Source organism: Harpia harpyja, chromosome 8 (assembly GCF_026419915.1).
Source record: "Harpia harpyja isolate bHarHar1 chromosome 8, bHarHar1 primary haplotype, whole genome shotgun sequence".
Classification (NCBI taxonomy): Eukaryota; Metazoa; Chordata; class Aves; order Accipitriformes; family Accipitridae; genus Harpia; species Harpia harpyja.
The window spans coordinates 51,944,710-51,967,603 of record NC_068947.1 but is presented as its reverse complement, the minus strand read 5'-3'; the positions used below and the strand labels follow the sequence as shown (position 1 = coordinate 51,967,603).

General features: G+C 45.1%; 1 protein-coding gene across 4 annotated transcripts; it reads left to right on the top strand.

Annotated features, from left to right (window-relative positions):
* Positions 1-2,074: 2,074 nt before the first annotated feature.
* Positions 2,075-18,124, top strand: ING4 (inhibitor of growth family member 4). Of its 4 annotated transcripts, XR_008236364.1 has the most exons (10): positions 2,096-2,167; positions 7,969-8,235; positions 14,925-14,996; positions 15,192-15,358; positions 15,548-15,662; positions 15,985-16,093; positions 16,423-16,570; positions 16,978-17,039; positions 17,260-17,433; positions 17,527-18,124. XR_008236364.1 is itself a non-coding variant. In XM_052794902.1 (9 exons), exons 2-9 carry the CDS (start codon positions 8,196-8,198, stop codon positions 17,297-17,299), a joined length of 753 nt encoding a protein of 250 aa, XP_052650862.1. In that variant the 5' UTR covers positions 2,096-2,167; positions 7,969-8,195; the 3' UTR covers positions 17,300-18,124. The 4 variants fall into 4 exon arrangements, 3 of the variants coding, with proteins under 3 accessions (XP_052650864.1, XP_052650862.1, XP_052650863.1); XM_052794902.1 differs by having other exon boundaries at positions 17,260-18,124; XM_052794903.1 differs by having other exon boundaries at positions 2,102-2,167; positions 8,136-8,235; positions 17,260-18,124.
* Positions 18,125-22,894: the final 4,770 nt, after the last annotated feature.

Below are 22,894 nucleotides of genomic sequence, written 5' to 3'. Positions count from 1 at the left end.
GGCTGGGTGGGGGATAGATGGAAACGGTCATGTACCTCTAGAGCATATTCCAGTTGGGGAAGCATCTTCCTGTAAAATCATCTGTGCCCACGCTAGGACTTTACTTGCAGAAGTGTTTACTCTGAAAAATGTTACACCTCTCACCAAATAACTACCGAGGTAACACTCCATCTGCAGGTGAGGATGCTTCTGGAACCCCGAGTGATGCACTTCTCCACGAACCTCAGTGCCTCGGCTTTCTAAAGAAAGCAAAAATAGAGACAGCAAACTTTTCTAGATCGAGCTCAGGAGTGGTTTTTGCTGGATTGGAAGAGTTGCTACTGCTGTGAGTCAACACAGGTACACAAAACTGCCTCTCCCCTTTGTTTTCCAACTTCACAGTGGCAGTTAATGAAGATACAATTGTACACTTTAACAAGGTTTACCATTTAGATTTTGGGCAAGTGTCTCCTCTCTTCACTGTCTTTTGTATCAGCAGTGGCAACAAGTCCAGAGGGAGCTTGTCTTTCCATCTCAGTGGTCTAGTATTTTGACATCTCCCTAGCCTGGGCTTGGAGGATAAGATGGGATTCCCAGGTGGTCTGTTAGCCAAACTGGCGATCTCTAAGGATGGCTGTTTCTTAACATCAGCTCCATTCAGCCTGGAAGCTCCAAGCAGGATGCATTTGGGGGATTCTGGATTAATACTGTGACAGGGTACAGGGAGCAGATTTTTTTTTTTTTTTTTGTAACAGCCACATCCTTCCCCTTAATTAAGAGTGTAAGGTGATTTATACAAGAATTTTGAAGTACTTTAAAAACAAACTGAGGCTTAACAATAATGTTCAGCTAACTGAAGCCAGCTGCTTCACGTAGGAACTGAAAAAAATAAGAAATGTGTTTTGAATAATTAAAAATGTCATAAATAAATTGCTATAGGAATAGGACTGGAAAACACTGCAGGCTGCTGGAAGACTTAATCTGAGTGTAGCTATATAAATAAAGGCATGGTGTCTTGGAAGATCTTTGGGAGGAAGAGAAGAAACAACTCCGATCACTTCTCCTCGTGGCCAGAATCTACCAGCACGCAGTCCCGAGCAATGACTGTTATTATACAGTCTATCAGGAAAAAACAGAACGAGGTAGGTGAGTGGGCAGGGGAAAGGCGGACGAAATGTAACATTTGCCAGACCAACCCAGTGCTTCCTCAACAGTATAGGATGCTAAATTAATGCTGACCTCTTGAATCAATGATCCTGAATATTATTATAGACCATAAGGATCAACAAAAATAAGATAACTTTGTCTCAGTTCCTTTGTAATCGCACAGGTGACCTCACTCTCATGACCTAGCGCAATACCATACTGTGTCAGGTACAATCGCTAGCAAAGGACAGTCTGGGGAAGGGCTCCTGAACTTTGTAGGAAGAGGATCTCTTAACCTCGAGGTGACTTGTGGTATACGGTCACGAAAGAGGGTCTGGCAAGATGGAGAAAAGAGAGCACGGTCCCACGTTTAACTTCATTGCTTTGTTGGTTTGTTAGCTATGTTAAGTTTGTGCCACAACCGTTTTACAGTAAAGACAGCATGTAGCACAGCAACAGCTACTCATCGCTGGCAAATTATAGGGTGAATGGAAAGCTATGGTGCCATAACAAACTAAGCAGCACTTCTTCACCCAGACTATCTGGCGGGAGTGCCCAGCCAGGCTGCTGGAAATTCTGTGAAGCCAGGAGAGACGAAGCCCGTTTCTTCTGGCGCGGAGATGAAGACAGCAGGTATTTAACCCTCCCGCAGCTCCGGGACTCGGACCCAAGCAGCCCCGGGGCCCGCTCCCCCCGTGCCCCGCGGCCGGGGCCCTCCTCCAGCCGCCTCCGCCCCGCACCCAGCAGCGGAACGGCCCGCGTCGATCCCGCAGGGCACCCTCCCTCCGTCAGCCCGGGGGCCGGTGCCGCTGAGGGACCTGAGGCGGCGGGCGGGCAGGAGAAGAGACAGCCCCGCCCGCCGCCGTCCTTCTCCGAGGACGCGGACAGCCCCCTCAGAGCCCAAAATGGCGGCAGGAAGCGGGAAGGCGGGCGGAAGCGGCTTCCGCAGCCTGGCAGCGCCACTTCCGGCTCCCGCCGGAAGCGCCCGTGTGTGCAGGGCCCAAGATGGCGGCGGGGATGTACCTGGAGCACTACCTGGATAGTAAGAGCCGACGGGGACGGGGGGCCGGCGCGGTCACGGACCGACCGACCGACGGCGGCTCGGGGCGGGTCCCCGCGGGGACCGAGCTCTGCCCGGGGGCCGACCGGTCCCCGGGGAACCCGCGGCCTGTTCCCAGCCTCTCGGGCGGCAGCCTTGCCCGCTTGTCCCCCGGCCCGGCCGTGAGGGATCCCGTCGCCGCCCGGTCCTGGGGCCGTGCTGGGAGGCCCCGTCCGCCGCGTAGAAGGCGTCTGGGGGCCGTTTAGAAACGGCGGCGGTCTGCGGCGGAGCGCCGGTAACGGGCTGATCCTCCGCCGTGGGATCTCCTGCCGGGAGCCCGGCTCCCGGCCGGTTGTCCCCGGGAGAAGGAGGCCGGTGCTAGTCCAGCCGCCTTTGGGGAGTGGCAGCTTGGCTGTCGGTGGCTTTCCCGGGATGAACGGCGGGGCTGGTGAAATAAAGCCGAAGGTGACTTTTTGTATCTGTAGGGAGGCGGTTTCGATAGCTTCCTTCGCTGTCGTTTTACAAATGCGGTCCTGTTTTGCTGGTCGAAGAAGAGCTCTGTAAATACTAATGGAGTTGGTAACGTTATCGGAGCCCTCCTATGATATCAGCCTGCCTTAAGGTGCTTATAACTTGGTCAAACTCTGCCCTTCGGGGATAAGACTTTCAATGCGTGCTTTACCCCTGTGTGCTTAAAACAGCCAAGTAGACTAATCAGAGGGGTTGTTTTTGAAAGAATGTACTAATGAGTTAAGATGTAGTAACCTGTTCTTTTGTGAATGCTCTCTTCGTGTGTTCCTTTTGATCTGGTGTCAGCACTAGAAGCGGGGGAGCATGTTGATGGGGTGGTGTGTTTAAAGTGTGGTAGTTCTGGTAACATGTCTTTTACTTCACTATACCTGGCCGAGTTAAATCTCTTGGTCTCTGTTTGCATATGCTTGGAAACATTGGAGCTTGGTTCTTCAGCAGTTTTGCTGCACTAGGTTTCCTCCAGCACAGAGCTGATAAGGTGTTGATATGGAGACAAGGGGTCTCATTCCTCGTGTCTGCAGTGCTCCTTTCGTCAGTAGGAAAGGAAACCTCTTGTGAATTAAATTAACGAAGTTCAAGAACCATAATAAATTTCAGCGAAAGCTGGAAAGAAGCTGGAAGTCAACTGGCAAGGATTTAGGAGCTGTGAGGAAGGAGGATGCAAAAGCCAGGAAGAAGAGTTGGATGAGGAGGCAGGTTGTTAGAGAGGAGCAAGGATTGCTGAGCAAAGATGTATGTTCTGCTCTTCTCATTCCGTTTTGGGAGACTGCAGTTGACTGAGGCTCCTCAGCAAAGATGGCCGAGAGTTGGGAGGACAGGGGCTAGACAAGAGGAGAAAGAAGTAGATGGATAAGGAGTAAGTGCATGGGGAAGGATGCAGGGTTTTCCTACGGGGAGAGCACAAGTGTATTTTGAGTAAGAGCTGCAGTGTGAAGAGGAAGGAGTGAAAGACTGGGATTTGCAGATGGTAGGCAAAGATGAGAAGGATGCAGTACTGAGTGTGGAAAGGTATGGTAGATACTAAGTTGGAGAGAAAGGAAGCTGTAGAAGAGCTTGGTGGCTAGAGAGTGCTCCCACCAAAGTCAAACACTTCTGGATCTTGTCGTCACTGTCAGCTAAAATCAATGAAACTCCTCTGTTCCCCTCTAGTACAAGTGTGCAGAGAAAATGACAAACTCTTTATTGTCTCTCTCAGCTGAGGTGTGTGGTCCAATTAGACATTCTCATCCTGTTGAAGGTAGATAGTAATATGGTGGTGTAGACTGTCATTTTTAAGGTATCTTGCTTAAAAAAAAAGTAATGTGCACAATCTAAAAGTACTTAAATCTGGCTACAAAGTTGTTAGGAAGAACAAAGCAATCCTGGCTGCGATGGTTTAGCCTTTTTTGCATACTCTGAGAGCTCTTAACAGCCTTCTTCAATTTTGTCTGGTGTCCTGTATAGTATATGCAACATTACTTCCTTTTGTTAGCTAATTGTAAGACAGTTGCTGTGCTTAATCTAGAGTTTCTTTCAGAAAAGCACATCATATGAATTGTAATACTTACAGTCAAAGAGCATCCATCTCAGTTTTCAGTAAGTTAGTTTGCTGATAGGCTTTCCTGTCTTGGTTTTGTGACTTTTGTCTGTGGTTAATTTTCACAGTTCCAATATTTAGTCATTGCACCTATAATACCTCTTACCTGCCATGTTGAAGTGTCCCCTTATTAAAAGTTTCTTCCCTCTGTAGATTGTAATTGATTAAATCTTAACCTTCTTTCTGGTAACTTAGCAAAAAAAAAAAAAAAAAAAGGCCTGTGATAACATATTTTTCAGTTTTCTCATTACCCATATTGTTCTTCTCCAAGCCTGCTCTAATCTTTTGACATCCTACTTGAACTTCTGACTCTCTGAAAATGCATACAGTCCTTTAGTAACCAGTTGTCTTCATGGTACTAACTAAAGAAGTCAGGTTATTGTTCTCGTGTTGGGTGTGCCCTTATCCCTGTTTGCCATTGCATTTCAGCTGGGAGCTCATATTCAGGTGACTCTCTACCATGATACTGATATGATACAGTCTTTCTGTTTCTTAGAAATATGGTCCGGCAACCTTTATCCATCACTTATATTGCTCATTCCTAAATGTATTACACTCTGTAAGACCTGGTGGAGAGTATCAGTTTGCCATCAGGTTGTCTCTTGCTGTCCCAGTGGTCTGTTCCTTCTGCTCTCATTCTTCCAGTCTGCATCTCACTTCCAGGTGACTAACTTTTCTTTTGTTGGATTGAGAACAGCTTCTGTGTGATTTGCATGAGTGGTGCAGCCACTGCTGATAGTTCTCTAGATTGCATTCTAAAGCCTTATGGAGCCGTTAAAGTACTTTTCATATATCTTGTGTTTGCTTTTTCCTTATTCTAGCTTGTTACACAAGATACTTTCTGATACTACACTGAGTATTTGGTGCAAGTTGTAGTTTAATCACTTCAAAAAATTATTTTCACTAATGAAGTGTATACTCTTACCAAAAAATGTCCAGTCTGGCAAGTTTAACACTTCATCCATATTTTCACCCTCATTTAATTCTTTGAGATTATCTCAGATCAGCTATTCCATTTCTTTTCATGCCTGCCTGACAGCATTCAGTTTTCCCCTCGCTCCTTCCTCCCCCCCGCTTTTATTTTTAACATTATTTCGGTATTTTAAAAACATTCAGTTCATTTTTTAAGTAGTTCACTAATGTTCCAAAACTTCCTGAAAATTTATACAAATAAATAATAGTCCAGAAGCTTTGGTCAGCTGTTTTAAAAATGTCTAATATTTACATTTACTTCTTGGAATGGAATTCTTTTCATATTATAGTGCTAATGCAGACACGGTTTTCAGTTGAATTTTTTTTTTCCTCCCACAGAGATTCTCTTTCATATGGTTTGCTGGCTGGATCTGCTCAGGGAATGAATGAGGAGTGTGTGATGAAAGAGGGCAGTTGTTTGTAGGACCTCTTCATGTCTTTGAATAAAGGAAGGTGTATAATGAATTAAGTGAAGATTGTAGGAAGAAAAAAGGTGGCCTCATGTTTGAGGCAGTTGAATACCACTCTGATAAAGTGAATTTGATGTTTGTGTTTATTTTGGGGGTCACACTTTTTACAGGTTCTCCTTGCACGGATTGTGCTTTCCTCAAATAATGAGTAAAAATTTGTAGTCAGAGGAGCAGATGTGCAGAATGCTCATAGCTGCAAAGGAAGTCTGCTTTGAACAGATAATTCTGAAAAGTCAGGCTATGTAGCATTTTTAGACATTTCAAGAGATGTGTTTGTAATTAGCTGGTCTTCTTGGCTTTAATCTCTTTGCCTCAGTAAATCTCTTGACCTTCATTTTATTGGTAAGGGAAGTGGACTACTCCACAGCAGCATTGTGAAAAAGCATTCTAATGTCACAGTAATGAACACCCTGAAAAGCTGATTACCAAGTCAATTTTTCAGATTGGGTTTTGGGTCGTTATGTGTGACTCTGTGTTGAGCAAAGAGAAGAAAATAAAACTTTGAATCACTGCTCAGTCACTGGGAATGAGAAACACATTGTATCAAAATCTCATGCAGTTAGGTAATTAAAAACTGTGTGTTAAAATGCACGAGCAGTCTGACAAAGCTATGCATACAGCCTCAGTTCTTTTGCTTCATGAATTTTGAGTCCTCTGCTTCGGACATCTAAAGTTCTTTTCCAGGAGATTTTTGTGGAATAGCCAAGTTAACAACAGTTCTCTTAGTAAGAGGTGTCGGGCAGCTTCTTAGGTCTGGTATTTCAGTAGCTTTCAAGTCCTTGCTGCAATTTGAAACTGGGTTTAGACCTAAGATTAGACATGCCCTTGCCTTTGCTCTAAGCTGTTAACTGGAAAGCATATCTGTCTGAAATGTGTTGTGCTCCTAGCAGATGTTTTTGCAGCAGAAAAATACGCACGTTCCTTCTGTGCTGAACGTCCTGACAGAGGAACTCCATATCTTGTCTACTGATCACCTTCCTTCTTTCATCCAACTGAAGCTGCCCCTTCAATGACTACTGAGCCAAAGGATTCGGGGAAGGGGAAGAAGAGGAATATTTCTTGTTCCAGTTCTTTTCTTCCCAAGTGTTCTACTTTGAGCATGGCTCTTTCCTCAGTTCTCTCCAGTGGCTGAAGTTAAGCATGAAAAGATTTCCATCTCTTCAAATACTCTCCTCCTCCTGGTCTCTCAACCATTTTATGCCTGCTTCTGAGGGGAGAGAGCAAGATGCTGAAGTGCTTTCCCTCATGCCAAGAAACCCGTGCAGCTTTAGTAGGGGAAAAACTACAGGTGCAAAGGAGTTAGAGATGTAGCAAGGAATGGGGGAAGAATAAGAAGGAAGAAAACATGGTGTTTTGTGATGAGAATATTGAATGTGCACGAAGACTCATTAGAGGAGTTTGTGCTTGCTTAAACTTGAGTTACTGTGCTTGGCTCAGTATTTGCACTCGTACTGGGTTAGAAATACTGTAGTGGAGGCTTTGAGGGGGAGAAAGGAAGGGTGACTAATACAGATTTTCCAGCAGATGAGATGCAAACACTGAGTCTTCTTCATGTTTGGAATTTTCGAGAGGATTGCAGAGCTTCTTTGCAATAGGCATCATTGAAGTACGCATATTCAGAAAACAGTCCCAAATAGTTTTCTACAAGTCTCTGTTTATATGCGAATGTGCCATGAGTGTAGGGATTGTCTTTATAGTAGAGGGAACTGCTGGGCAACCACGTGTATTTTCTACCGTCAGTGCTTCCCTGTTTACCCACCTAGTAGGTATCAGAATAAAGTGAGTATACTTAGTGACAACACGCAAATTTATCTTTTATGGCAACAGAACCAAGGCATGTGCCTCTCCTCAACTGTCTGGTGCCTGAATTTATTATGAAATGGCCTCTCTGCTCACCTACCTATGCTTTACTGGTGAGGACATGTCTGCCCCGTTGCTCAGCTGGCTGAGGTGAATGGAAGGGTCATGTTTGCGGGTGTGCTTTCTGAAGCAATCAGACGGCACCTTCCCTGCTGGTTCTTGCTATCACTGTCCACCGTGTATGTTCCTGCCTGGACTGATGAAGCTGCTGCTTTATTTGTCTTGCTGAATGGGGAGCACACGTTGTTCCATTTGGGAAGTGTGTGCCAGACTGGAAGGAAGTTCGGATTTCCATGTGGTTGAACTGGTCTGTTACTGAATAAATGTCAGCATAAAATGTTGGCAAGGAATGGTAACAAAACAATAAAAAGTGTTTCCATCTTCCCCCATCCCAGACCTCTGAGGAACTAGATTCTGCCAACATTTGGTCTAAATTAGACCTAAATGCTTGGGAGACTCATCAGCAGAGGGCTAGTAAGCTTGGTGATCTTGAGAGGTAGAAGGATGTCACTGGCCTGTCTACTCAGATGGCTGCTTGATATTAATTCCATTATCTTGGAAGCCACCAGTCAGGACCCGTTCCAGGAGCAGACACTAGGACATATCTGCCTCAGTGAAGAGGATGATGGAGACAACAGACTTAGATGAGGAGTCTTCAGCTGGTAAGTTAACATGGTACTGTGTAGTTGTTTTCTTTTGGGTTTTTCCCCTTTTTTATGCTGATTAGGGAGGCATGAAGTTTCCTTTTCTCCTTCTATTTGCATATGTCAGTAGGCACATAGAGTTGTACCAGTTGAGGGTTTGTCAATACTAGAAAACTTATGCCAGCATAAGCACAGAGCAACGGAAGCAGCATATGCCCTCTTGAAAGTCATCTTTCTCCTACAACTGACATGGGAATGTCCTTTCGTTCCTTGATAACATTAGCTAACCCAGTAAAATAGGATTATTCTTTCGGAATAGCTACATCTGTCTGGATTTTCTTCTATATAGCTTCATCAAATGAGGGTATGATGTGTATTGACATCTTAATACTCTGAGAGGGCATGGGTGTGATGTCAGAACTTGCTGTAGGCTAGCCCATGATTCCTTCTCAGTCCTGGCTGCATTCCACGTTCCCCAGCAGTTCTTTTATCTCTCACTTTACCTACCATGATTACTCTTATCCTGTCCCCAATGAAGGATGCAGCCATACCCTCCTGTTCTTGCCTCTAAAGTTTCTCACGTCATACTTCAGATACACAAATCTCTTAAAAAATTATTTCTATATTCAATGCCATTTTAGCGTAGTGAAAGATGCCTTTCACCTCACTGGGACTTTGGATTAGTTGCATCTGTGATGCAGCACACGTGATCTGTGGAAAATTACAACAGATCTCATGCAGGGGAGAGAATTTGGTGATTCATAGGCATCATTTGTTCCTGTGTGATAGCTGCTGGCACAACCCACACTAAGCTAATACATTTATTATTATTAATGACCAGTTCATTTAGAATTGATTTTGTTGTTGCCCAGTATTTTTAACAGAGTTGATACAAGATGGCTTTACAAGACAAAGCATACTGCATTTTCTCCACATTTCTTCACTTACCCAACAGCAAATCTGATGTGACCTTTTTGGCAAACAGCCCTGTGATCTCTTTGGTGGTGGTCCCTGCCTTTGAAGACCTGTGACAGGCTCAAAATGCCTGGAGTGGTGTGAGTATCATTTGATATGTCTGTCTTCCAAGTTGTCATGGTTTAACCCCAGCCAGCAACTAAGCACCACGCAGCTGCTCGCTCACTCCCCACCCACCCAGTGGGATGGGGGAGAAAATCAGAAAATAAAGACGGTTTAATAGGACAGAAAGGAAGAAAATTATGATGATGATGATAATAATAATATGACAAGAATAAAAGAATTGGAATATACAAAACAAGTGATGCATGATGCAATTGCTCACCACTCACCAACCGATGCCCAGTTAGTCCCCGAGCAGCGATCTGCCCCCCCCAGGCAGCTCCCCCCAGTTTATATACTGGGCATGACATCACGTGGTATGGAATATTCCTCTGGCCAGTTTGGGTCAGCTGTCCTGGCCGTGTCCCCTCCCAACTCCTTGTGCCACTCCAGCCTTCTTGCTGGCTGGGCATGAGGAGCTGAAAAATCCTTGACTTGGTATAAACAGTACTTAGCAACAACTGAAAACATCAGTGTGTTATCAACATTGGTCTCATACTAAATCCAAAGCACACTGTACCAGCTACGAAGAAGAAAATTAACTCTATCCCAGCTGAAACCAGGACACAAGTCCTCCAAGCTTCTGAAATCAGGGTTGATCTTTAACGCAGCAATAAAGATCCCTTTTCTGAGACTTAACAACATTGCCTACTATCTTGGCTGTGGATGCTGTAGCACTGAGCTAATGTAATAAGAAGATAGAGCCCTCCCTCCCCAAGAAAAGGGTCCACTCTTTGGGGGAGTATTAGGTTTCTGTGGCTGTTACATTGACTGTCGTTGCTGACTCATGTCTGTTTCTTTGGACAGTACCTGAAGTAAATGTGCCTGGGTGGACTAGTGTGCAGTGCACTGGCTCAGGGCTTGGGGTATATGACGTGGGCACAGAATTTCTGGGTGCCTGCGGCTAAATCAGCCTACCGTGCACCCGAGTACCCCGTTTGTAAAAATGTAGGTAGTATTATCCCTTACAGAGCTGTTGTGAGGATAATGTTACAGGTTAGGTTGCATATAATGCAGTAGGGCTGAGCCATATAGGAATAGAGAGAAAGGTATATATTATGCTCATGCACCAATTTCAGTAAACTGTGTAGGAAGATAAATAATTAGCTGAGAACAAAGGACTGAGTAGAAGCAGCAGTTTAAAAGGGTTATACCCTCTGAAAGGAGGGATGGAGGGTTATAAAAGACATCCTTCCCCCTAATAAGGAAGCTCCTGAAGACTGCTGTATGTCAGTTGTCCTGCAGTATACTTCAAATGCTACAGAATTATGAGAATCACGGAGTACCAAAAAGTCCTATGCACTTCCCCTGTAAGATCCCAGCCAATTTCCTGTCTCAGGGAGCAAGGAACTTACCCTCTGATCATGGCAGTCCCTGGCACAAGCAGGATTTTTTTTTTAATTACCTTCAGCAATGTGATGTTTAAAGTGTTTGCTGAAATCTGTACCGTTCAATAAAGCAACCATGGTTAAGTTTCAAAATGTATTTTTACTTTTTTTTTAATAAATTTAAACATGCATCTGAACATGGTAGGTGAACAGTTTTCTCGGGAAAGGCAGCGTGTCTTTGTATGGTGCTTGGTGCAATGGATCTCCTTCTAGGAATTTGGACATTGTTACAGTAGCTGAAGTTTAGATATCAGTTGCCTACACTTGGCACCCCACATGTGTTTCTAAAAATAAATAAATAAAATTATAATAATTGGAGGGGAAGAAGGGTGGTGATGGATTCTGACTTTCGGAGAGTGAGAGTGCGTGGTTCTTAAGGGGCAAGACGGCATGGTTGTGGGAAGGAATTAAAAGGGAAGAGGAGAATAAAAGAAATGAAAGAAGAGGGGATAAGAATTGAGGAAAGGAAAGATGAAGGTAGATAGACTTTTAACTTGTGATAAGAAATGAAAACAAGGTAAGAAAAGGAAGGGGTGGGAAAAACTTAATGAGAGACCTGTGCCGATGATATTCAGGATGATGGTACTGTGACAGGAACGAATGGGACACGGTGGGGCTGCACATGGCTCTGAGTGGATCTGTGCAGATGGGCACAGTTGTGTTAATGCCAGCCCACACTTTGGGCCAAGCTGCTGGCCTTGCTAGGACTTTCTTCATTGTACATCTTCACCATCTTCCTCTTCCTCTCTTTCTGCTATGCCATTTGTGTCAAAAGAGGCCCTCACTTTTTCTTTGTTTTTCGGTCAGACTATTGCCCGTCTGGGACAGAGTGACTGCCATTCACTGGCCTCTTCTCTAGTGTTCGAGGATGCCTCTAGGGTGTTTTTTCTTTAGTATGGTCCATTTCACAATCTGAGAATTATTTGGGTATTTTACAACAGATAGCATTTAGTTGTGAAAAGTTTAGGTGCATCTTACAGTAAGAAGAAAGAGCAAGTGAAGTGTAAAGGAAAAAAGAGAAATTCAGGAGGAAACGAAGTTACATAAATAACATGAACATTTTTAGAAAGACTGAGGGAAAGTGTGTTGTGTTAGTAGGAATGAGGAAATGGAAACTTAAATCTTAGAATTTTTTTTTTTTTTTTTTTTAATGGGACTCTTAGGGTGGTGATGTCATATAGCCAGCATAGCACAGGCCAAGCAATTTCAGCAAGTGTTCTGACTACTGCAATAAATTCTGTGATCCAAAGCATCACTTTTGTTTAAGGGTACGCCAGAGTTTTTGAGTTAAGCTGCAGATAGTAGAAAACTTCCCCATAGTTAGATTAAACTACATACCATACAAATAGTTAGTTGCTCAGTTAAAATTTGCTTAGCTGCAGCTTTCTCTGTTATGTATTTTGTTCTTGCCAAACTCTCTCTGGGTCATAATTTGTAATGGTGTACTCAGCTTCTTTCCACTTTCAGTTGAATAGATAAAGCATCTTTATAACCGTTCTGATTATAAAGTCATTGTACTGTCACTTGTTTCGTTTTCTTCCGATTTATTAATGAAGCAATTGGAGAATGTTGGTCTGATAATAGGTTTGCAGAGTGAAACATTTTGCTGGGGTTTTAAGAAATTATTTTGCTGGTTTTAGCAGGGAAGGAATTCAAATGACAGGGGCTTGTCTCATCAGTCCCGGTGGAAACCTGCCCAGCTAATGAGCTTCTGGAAGATCATTCCTCATACGTGCTTGACTGGTAAACAATTTGCCAATTGTGTCTGTGCTGAGCATCTGCTAGGCCAGCACCAGAGCTGGATAACGCTTCTCCCTGCGCTGCCGGGAGCAGGGAGCTCCGCACGTGCGGAGGCAGGTAACGAGGCAGGGGAGCTGCTGACCTGGCTGAGGGGCTGGCATTGAGGGGAGGAGGCCCTGGGAAGAGAGACTTTCCGAAGGATAAATGGCACGGGCTGAAAAGGTGAGACCAGGCACGTAGAGGCAAAGGGAAGAGAGAGGCTTTCCAGACCAGGGCACGCGCTGGCATTAGCGGTAGTGGCAGATTTTTACAGTAACGGCTGTAAAAACTAGAGCACAGTCCCTTTCAGGTTCTGTAGCAGAAGCAAACTCCTGCCCGAGTTTCTCCTGCTGCGAGAACATCGCTATGAAATGTGGCCGTAACCTCGTGTGGGGTTGTTCTGCCCGGAGAATAGCATCCTACTGGTTTTTGTGCTAGCTCAGGTACTCGCACTATCTAAAGGTTTCTAGCCCTGCTGAGGCAAAACTGACTGTACCCGGTGGATTTTGTGCTTTTACCGACTTTCCTTTTTAGAAGAGAAAAAGAAATTACATTAATCTTTTTTTAAAACTACAAGGTCAAGAATTTAGAAGTCGAGATCTTCCAGAATTAGTAAACTCGGTGTAAATTTGACATATTGTGTGCAGTGCAAGAACAGATACTGTTTTCCTCTGGAGGATACCTGTCTTATCTTCTGCAGGCAATGCTTTGGAGAGGAATGAAAAGTAGCATGCTGCAGTATGACCTGTGTTTCATTTGCTGTATAAATTGAAAGGTTTGGATTTGACGAGGCTGGGGATTGCAGGAAGGAAAAAGGCATGGTCTTGAGATTCCCAAGCTGGATTTCATCCCTGCCCTAAGTTCCCTTTGTAAGCAATGATAATTTTCAGCAATGTGTCCCGGTTGTCTTCTGACATGCTTTTTTGAGCTGTAGGGATGTAATCTGGTAGTCGGCTGCTTGAACCTTGTGTGAAGTCCGTCATGCTGGACAAACATGGAAGTATCAAATTCAGGAATGTGCAGACAGCCTTAATTTTGCCGCTTACTAATTTTTTGAGAATTTGATTTTGCACTGTTAACTGTCCTTGAATGCAGGGGGGCGATGTATGTGTGCTGTGTGATTATGTATCTAGGTACTCAAGGACACCTACCATCTGAGCATTTCTCAGATATTTAAATTAGAAACAGCAACAGAAATCTATTGAAGCAATAGCTTGGTTACTTATAAGGATTCTGTATGTAACTTCCTATATTCTGTTTGTGCAAAAAAAATAAGTTAAAGGAACAGCATCGGAGCACAGTAAGGCCCACAGTTGTTTTTACCTCTTATAGGAATTAATTTCATGGCCCGTGTGTAGTACTTGTTAAAAGCTGCCTCTTGCACACAGGCCTTCCCTGCCGGCTGGTTGCTTTTCAGGGAAATGTCTCTGCTGTAGAAACATGTGGCACTGAAAAGAGAGGCTGCTGCCGGGACTGATGTGTTAGACAGTTTTGATTTTGGGTAGGCACACCTTCATTTACACTCCCTGTGTGTTGGAGAGTGGGTTCAGGAAGCAGACATGCTTATGGTGTGTTTCTGAAGAGCTTTTCTCCCCACCCTTTTTTTTAAACCTGCAAGAGAGACATATTTTTTTTATAAGGTATAAAGGTGGACTTCAGGTTAATGCAGTGACACTAGATCTCAGTTTGATTAGACAGGCATGGAAAAATGAGAATTGTTTTTATCAGCTTTGTCAGTTGAGCATCTGGTGATGCCTAGGGGGTGAGTAGCATAGTGCATTGAAAATTAATTGACTATCAACTTCACATTGCTCATTCAGAGCCCTACAAACGTTTATTATTCATGATGTATAGCATCCTTCCAGGTGTTGGCCAGACCACACTGAGATTACAGTGCAGAAGGCAGAACAAGGAACACGTGACGGGGGTTAAGACTGCTGTTGACTGCTCGCCGTCCTGTCTCAGACTTGCTCTTTGGCTCTGCACAAAGTGTCTCCTGTCCTTTAATGTAAAATGGATGCACTAAAACAGACTCACTTTTCAGTGAATTAGCATTTGATCAAATTTAATTTTTACATCCTTGTATAGAAATAACTAAATGGCATTATTTACCAGCTGTTGTACTATTTTTTCATTACTGAATGGAGTTCTTGGATGGATATGTTGTATTATAATGACTGACTTCATTACAAATTTTGGTTTTCTGCTTTCTTAATGTAGGCCTTTCTGCATGGCAGCAGTTTTCTGTTAACTAGTATGTATTATAGAACTATGCTTCTGGATTAAATATATCGCGTTTTTATAGTCTGTCTCCTTTGGGGTTGACAACAAATGCAAGCACGTTGATGTGCACCAGGAAAGGGCGTTGGGAATCGCTGGAGTGGTGTTACCGGTTAGCTTTGTTCCTGCCTTGGCATCGCGGACAGGAGCCTGACTTCTCCATGTATCCTCCTTTCCCTGCAGGTATTGAGAACCTGCCGTTTGAATTGCAGAGAAACTTCCAGCTCATGCGAGATCTGGATCAGAGGACAGAAGGTGAGGATTAGAGATGGTTTTGTTGACGAGACAGGAAGGATGCAGCTTGACCAGCTTTTCTTTCCTTTGCCTTTATCACGGGGATCTCGGGGCAGGGGAGGAAGCTCTGATCCTTCAGTCTCTCTTAATGGAGGGCACTGTAGCGTGTGTGTATATGTATGTGTGTTTATGTATTTAATGGTAAACTTGTTTCAGACCTCAAGTCAGAGATCGATAAGTTGGCCACGGAGTATATCAGCAATGCGCGGACTTTGTCTTCGGAGGAGAAACTGGGGCTTCTCAAGCAAATCCAGGAGGCCTATGGGAAATGCAAGGAGTTTGGCGACGACAAGGTTCAGCTGGCTATGCAGACCTACGAGATGGTATGAAGGGAAGTGTCTAGTGCTTATCGCATGAAAGGCTGTACTAAAGCCCCCAGTTTTGGAAGGCCCCAATCCCTCTTTTTAGGCCCTATCCACTCTTGCTTCTCAGCACGCAAGCCCCGTGCCCTCTCCTCTTTGCCCTCTTGGGCTCTGTTCTGTGGTAACTCCTGGTCACTGTCATCTTTGCAGGTTGATAAGCACATCCGTCGGCTGGACACAGACCTCGCTCGCTTTGAAGCAGACCTGAAGGAGAAGCAGATAGAGTCGAGTGACTATGACAGTTCTTCCAGCAAGGGCAAGAAGAGTGAGTACCACCACTGGGCTGCAGATTGATACAGGAGGCAGCCAAGTGACTATGGAAGTGGTGGGGATGAAGGCAGGCACTGGAGTGGTACAGATCAAAGACTGTTACGCTGGAATCTGAAGGACAGGTAAAAAGATGGTGACCTGGGCTCTTCTTGTGTGAGCATATTCAAGGCCGCTAGATAAAATTAAGATGGGGTGCACGGCCCAAAGCCAATATACACTCCGAAGTAGGAGTGTATTTTAGTGCTGGAGAGGTTGTTACTATCAGGTGTCTGTTTTGATAGGGTGGCAGATGCAACACCTTTTTCTCTTCTTGCCAGAGGGGCGAGCCCAAAAAGAGAAGAAAGCTGCCCGTGCTCGTTCGAAAGGGAAGAACTCTGATGAGGAAGCACCAAAAACTGCCCAAAAGAAACTGAAGCTTGTCCGCACGTAAGTGTTTACGAGATTTGTGGGAATGAGGAGCAGCACTACAAATCAGACCAAGGGAGGCCTAGCCGGACTTCCCTGCAAAGGATCTGGTCCCCACGCAGCCTAGACGGTGTCCCCCCTGTCCCTTCTTGGGAAGCAAGGGGAAGGAGACCTTTTAATTCTTTCAGGGGAGTGTGGCATGAAGGGGAAAGCAGGTCGCTTCAGTGGGGTGTATGTGCTTAAAAAAAAAGAGAAGTGGCTGTCTCTGGCAAACAAGGGCATTGTCTTGGGAGACACGAAGGGACTTGAAGCCAGTTATTTTGCTGACCTACTTTATTCCTGTCCTGCAGTAGCACAGAGTATGGGATGCCTTCGGTCACCTTTGGAAACGTGCACCCTTCGGATGTATTGGATATGCCCGTGGATCCTAATGAGCCTACTTACTGCCTCTGCCACCAGGTCTCCTATGGGGAGATGATTGGCTGCGACAACCCAGATGTAAGAGCCTGCACTTGATGGAAATGGGGGAGAAGGGAGTGGAGGGAGCCTTGGTACGGAAATTCTTGTCCCGCTTGGGTGGGGCCTGATACAGCAAGCAGTGACAAGAAGGCGGCTTACCTCCGATAGTTTGGAAGGGCAGAGGGGTGGCTTGCTAGGGCCTGTTAAGTGCATCGTTCTTCAGGGTTTTCCTTAAAATGACAGGTTGTTTTCTTGCCCCCACAGTTAGCAAGGGAGGAGGGGAGTTCTCCTTGCTGACAATGTGTAGGTTGGGTGTGAGTCTGCATTCCCTGATCGCTGCTAGGGATTTAGGAATTTGTGATCAAATGTTGGGAAACTCTGGTAGCCCAGAAGCAATGATTTCAAAAGAAAGCTGCTCTTCAACTGACTGCTCTCCATCCCAACAGTGTTCCATTGAATGGTTTCATTTTGCCTGCGTGGGTCTGACAACAAAACCGAGAGGAAAATGGTGAGTGAACAAGCAACCTGGAGGGCCCATTGGTCTTTGGGAAAGGGAGGTCCCGGATGGCAGAAGGGAGAGTACTGTATATACACACTTAGAAGACCTCTTAAAAAAGAAAATTTGAATTAAGGCTTTGTCTGGGACCTTGGAAAAGGCCCGTTGGGACTGTATGTTCGAGGTTCATGTCATGCCCTAAATGCTGGCTTTTTGCTTGCCTTTCTACCAGGTTCTGCCCTCGCTGTTCCCAGGAGAGGAAGAAGAAGTAAAATCCCGTGAGCCCTCAGTACTGCTGCAGGAGCTCTCTTCCCCCTGCCAGGGCCTCGTCCCAGCTCCCCCAGCCCTTGGGGCCTTGGCTGGGGGGAGTCTTGCCCTGTTTGTGGTTTGGGCCATCCCTGGAATGGTGTGTACCCTCACAGCGGTTCCTGTGTGTTCTGTGTCCCTGGTTGCTTCCGAATCCCTAAGGGAGGCCCTCTCTGTGTACTATTCCAAACAGGTCTCTGAACCTCAAAGGGAATGAATGAGGGCACCAGGGTAGCCACCAGATTCCCAGGGATTCAGGTAGCCCCTGATTTTCCTTGGCTTTCCCTCAGCCTCCTCAGAGTTCATTGCCTACTCTCTGCTTAGAGAACAAGGCTATGGGATGGGGGAAGGAAAGGAGGTAAGTCTTCAGCATTTTAGGTCTTTGATTTTCCTGGATCTTGTTCAGGAGAGAGGGAGTAACCAGGCCATTTCTTAATCTAGTGGGCTGGTTGAGAGACTGAAAACCTAATGTACTCCCTATCTTTAACCATTCCACTACTGGCATTGAGTGGCCTCTTTTGTTGGGGAGAGGAGGAGGAGGGAGTGTTTAGAGCTAGCTTTGTCTCTCTCATTCCTGGGGTAAACCTGCTGGTCTGGGAAGCACATTGTATGAAGGAGGAAGAATTTCTGACCACATGGGGAGAAATGGCTTGATCTAGCCTGTCTTCTGGCTCCAAAATTCTGCCTTCCTTTTGTGCGGTGGTGCTTCTCCATTATGTTGATGATGGGAAGTTTGGGGATTCAGATCCCGCTTGTATAATACGTAATTAAATAAAGTTCATTGAAACAAATACTCTGTTTGCCTTGCTGTCACCGCCAAAGTAAACTGCGGCAATTGGTCTCTTTAGTTATTCTTTCTCTCTCAGCTCTGCTTTTATTCTAAATGGTGAATGTGGTACAGCTTTTTCTTGTAGCAATTTTGAGCAGTGTTAGTAAGTGACGTTCTGCCTAAGTCAGACTTGAAAGTGTACCTAACATACTTGCAAAAGGTTACTAAGCTTTCTAGTGGCTGTGAAAAATATCTGCCCCTTCAGTCGTGCCCCCACAAGAGAGTGGACATTTATTCACATTTTCATTGGATCATTTACTACATCCGTTGTCTCCTCTTAAATGAGGAGAGGTGGAGGTTATAGAAGGCCAGCCCTCACTGTGGCTTGTTGGGCAGCTCAGCTGAGAAAATCAGCTGCCAGGACAAACCATGTGCATCCAAGAATGTGGATAGGTTTTCCAGCTATCCTGACAACTTGCTTCCCAGTGGGTCACTTTCACCTTGGATCACCTTGTTGCCAGAAGCTCCAGCTGCTCTTACTAAGATAATGTTAGGCTCCAAAACAGTTACTGAAGATGTGTCTCTCTTTGTAGTGTCTGCAGGTAACTGTGAGGAGATGATCCATACTGAAGCTCCCCTTTACCAATTCCATTGGCATGGCCTGGAGATTAATGAGCTTGAGTCTCTTCTTCCTGCTTGTTCTCTGCTATTCAGGAGGGTTTAAGCTTTTCACCTGAAACTTGGGATGTTTTCCTCACACAAATGACTTGTATGAGGATCAATGGAGCATTTTTGTTTTTGTAGTCCTGAAGCCAAAGCTCTTCTAGGGCTTCATTATTAAAACCATTCAGAGGACTCGGTAGGTGAAGAGCAATGCTACTCTCACCTTGTAATTGTACAGGGACCCTGTCAAAGCCATCAGCTTAGAAGCTGGTGTTAAGTCTTCTGTTCCAAGTGAGCTAGCATTGAGTCAGTCTTTGCTTTTGCTTCGAGAAGGGGTGCTTGGTTTCCCATTTTGCACAGAAAAAAATAGAGGTAAGTTCTTACCCCGGCTGTGGTTTGCATGGTTTGTGGTACCACTGCCACGGTCTGAATCTCAATCCCCAGATTGTCTTAAACCATTTTCCTGGGGCTTCGCTCCTTAAACAGAGAGTAAGTAAATCCTGGAAGGTGCTGGTTGTGCGTGTGTTGTACAGTGTTTGTAATGGGAGATGCTGTGCCATCATCCAGTGGGTGAGAAGGCTGTGGCCGGAGAACAAATTTCTTCAGCTGGGGTTTATCCAGATGGCAGCTGGGTGCTCAGCTAACAGAACAAACGGAGGATGTGGTCTGAACTTGAAAATGGGCTTTGGGCAAAGCGACGAAGGATGCAAACGCTCCTTTAAGTGGTTTGGTTTTGATGGGATAGGACACTGGATTGTAACGACCACCATTGGCAGCAAGCTTTCTAGGAACTGTGGGCTAGAGAGGCGTTTGAAGTGGTGGCCCTGTAATGAAGCTACTGCTGCTGAAGGATAATAAGTAGCTTATAAATGCATGTGGTGTAATGTGAAAGAAGTGTGAGCGGGCAGGGGTGTGTTGCACACCAAACCAGGAAAGAAGATGGCCTGTTATTGTTCAGGTGCTGCTTACTGCGCAGCAGTAACTCTGTTCAGGGTAGCTCTGGTTTGGGAAACGCAAGTCTCGGGTCTTCTGCGGTCGGCGTAGGACGCTGAGAAGGGGAGGGAGACCGGAATACTCCTGGTTTTAGACTAAAGCTTGGCCGCAGGGTTACCATTGTGCCTCTTGGCACACCAAGAATTGGAAGAGTCTGACGAGGTTATGCAAAACACTCGAGAAACACGTAGGCGGGTTCCGATGCAGTGCCAGAAAACGGCGGGGAGTGCTAGGTGGGCATCTCCGCTTACCCGCCGTTCTGCCATCGCGTCCTGCTTCTGTCCGATGAAGGGGTGTTCAGCCAGCAGTGTGGAGCACGCCGGGGACGCTCGCTGCAGCTGAGGGAATGCTCTGACTTGTATCTTTTTGCCATCATTCTGTCGGTGTACAAATAGCAAATTAATGGTCCTTAATCCCTGTTACAAGAAAGGCTTGGTATAAGTGGTTCTAACAGGTTTAAGCAGGACTAGCCCTGTTTGAGGTAAGTGAATAGTGAACAGTTAGTTGTTTGGGTTTTTTTTAAACTGAGTTTATCCATAAGAAATGTGTTCAGTAAGCTGACTTGGTGTTTCATGCTTACTGGACAGCAAAAACAGTCTGCATTCTGGGTCTTTAAAAATGTATGTAAAACTGACTTAAGTAAGTCAAAGTTAAAAATCACTTGGGTTTTGGGGTGGGGTTTTTTGGTTTTTTTAAAAGATCACTCTTAATAGTTACCTGTATCACTGTAGTGATAATGGGATCTGAAAAGGAAGAGGGAACTTAGACAAAAATATGGATAAAACCTGAGAATTTTTAAATGGCTTACAAGTATAAATGCAAATGAAAGGACATTAAAAACTAACCTTGGAAGAGAGGGAATAAGGACAGTAACTGTGCAATATTTAATCACCAAAGGAGGAAAATAAAAGAAACAGTAGAAGCTAGAAATTACAAAGTACAAAAATGAAGCCAGTGGGAACAAAGCCTATAAGCGACAAGGCTAGAAACATAAGCAGCTTTTTTTAGAATGCCTTTTGTTTTTGATATAATTGAGCATGGCACATGTCCATTACCAACTGCAGATAGCAGAATTGTTTGTAATGAGAGGAGGGGGAAGTGTTCTGTAAATATTTATTCTGTGTTGGTGCTGGTGTCATATGGGGATGATGTACTTCCTAGGCAAACAGTAAGGAGGATTTTAAATAGCATCTATTGGGGCGAAGGCTTTTTTGATCAGCAGTCTTCAGTAAATGGTGTTTGTCGTCCTGTGAAAGCCACCCAAAGGCGTCTGTGGTCTGCTCTCTGTCAGGCTCTGGACTGCTAGGGAAAGCCTACAAGGCTGGAAAAAAGCCAGCTCTGTGCTGGTCCTTAACGATGTCAGGAAGGCTGCTGTAGCAGTCCAGATGTGAAATACTGAAACAGCAGAGAAGTAAATTGCTTCTCTCTAAACCAAGCAAGAAATCCAGGGCAACAAAATAAAATCAGTTTGACTGGAAGTAGCAGAAAAAAGTCAGGCAAAAATTACTTTTTTTTTTTAAAGATCACTGTTAATAGTTACCTGTATTACTGTAGTGGTAATGGGATCTGAAAATTTTACTTCTCCTAGAATTAAAGTGCTTAAAGGGGGGATACACTAAGTTAAAGTAATCATGAACTTCTTTAAAGAACTGGCTAGCTTGCAGATTTCCTGGCACAGCTGTCAGTGCAACATAAACACTTTCTAAAATGGAGCTGGAGAAATTGCCCTTTTAGAGTGACTGGAAATAACCTAGTTGATGAGTAAAGTCAAGTCTGAGTTTCAGGAAGCTGGAGCCGTACAGCCCGACAAGAGGGAAGACTTCTGCCAGCCTCTTTCAGCCCATTTATTAATAATAATTGGTCATGCACACAAGTGACCGGTTTATCTTGTCCAGCTGTGATTGCCTCAACTGCAGGCATCGCTCCTAGCTAGCTGGGCAAGCGTGATCGATGAGGTTGCTCAGCAAAGGATTCCCTTTTCCAGCGAGCAGGCGCGCTCAGCAAGCGCCGGTCGCCCTGTGCCACCACCGTGTCTGCTGTGCGATGTGCACAGAAACCGTCCCAGGAACGACCGTCGCCTTCCACCAGTGGGACAGCCTTCTTCATCTGTTACAAACATAGTAAGCGATTAAACCAGCCCCATAGCTCAGCAACGGTCAGCCTTTCATTAAGCGCTCTTAAGGTATTATTTACCTAACTATACCCTCAGAGCTGTGTGGTAGACGGTCTCTTACTGTCTGTTAAAGAGTTCGTGTAAGGCTTCTGTGCTTAAGCAGACTATTTGAGGCTCAATTGTAGAGTGTGTTTCGGTGATACTCACTTAGATTATTTGGGATCAATTCTTAGGAGACAATTACTGCATATTAAATATCTATACCTTAGAATTGGAAACACTGATTGGAAGGGACGCCTGGAGGTCATCTGGTTCAGCTTGCCCTTCAAAGCAGGGCTGCTGTCTGTCCTAAATCAGGTCAGATATATGCTGGGTAGCAAGACGTTCTGTAGCAGAGACGAGCGAGGATAAGAAGCAGCAGCTGCGTGGCTCCAGGTGAAAGGTGATGTTGCCGAAGATCTGAAGGCTCAATTCAAATGCTGGCCAAATCAGTCCAGAGATCTCAAGTTGGCAGCGGAGAAGAAAAACATTTCCAAGAGATAACTTGCTTATACTGGCTGAAAATAAGACCAGGTCCTCCCAGGATGTTTCTCATTGCAGATACGCAGATACACATTGTGGAGAAGTGGTAGTTACAGATGACAGCAGGATTGCTCCCCTTTGGCATCTACAGAGAAACGGGTGGCACTTCTTCCAAGTCCCAGCAAGGAGGGATACGAAGGGTATCTAGTCGTTCACTTGGCTAAGTGACACACACCAGGACGTTGAGGTGACTGAGCCCAGACCACGACACAGCTACGGTGAACGGTCTTGTGCGAACCGGCAACAGGAATGGTAATGTTTCACGTCTCCTGGCGCAGGGCAAGGCACACCGGCTGTGTACCGAGTGCTCGTCGGCAGATCGTTTAACGCAGTGTGATTATCCAAACTTCTGAGCGAGCTTCGACTGAGGGCCCTGCACGAAGCAGACCTGGCGGGTTTGACAGTTTCTGAGTCGTCATCCTTCGTATAATCAACCATGGC

What these genes read in the sequence shown, in the direction of transcription:
- ING4 (XM_052794902.1), top strand. Translation starts at nt 8,196, where the DNA reads ATGATGGAGACAACAGACTTAGATGAGGAGTCTTCAGCTG. An exon ending in AGATGAGGAGTCTTCAGCTG is followed by an intron (nt 8,236 to 14,924) that starts GTAAGTTAACAT and finishes CTTTCCCTGCAG; the next exon opens with GTATTGAGAACCTGCCGTTT. An exon ending in CTATGCAGACCTACGAGATG is followed by an intron (nt 15,359 to 15,547) that starts GTATGAAGGGAA and finishes TCATCTTTGCAG; the next exon opens with GTTGATAAGCACATCCGTCG.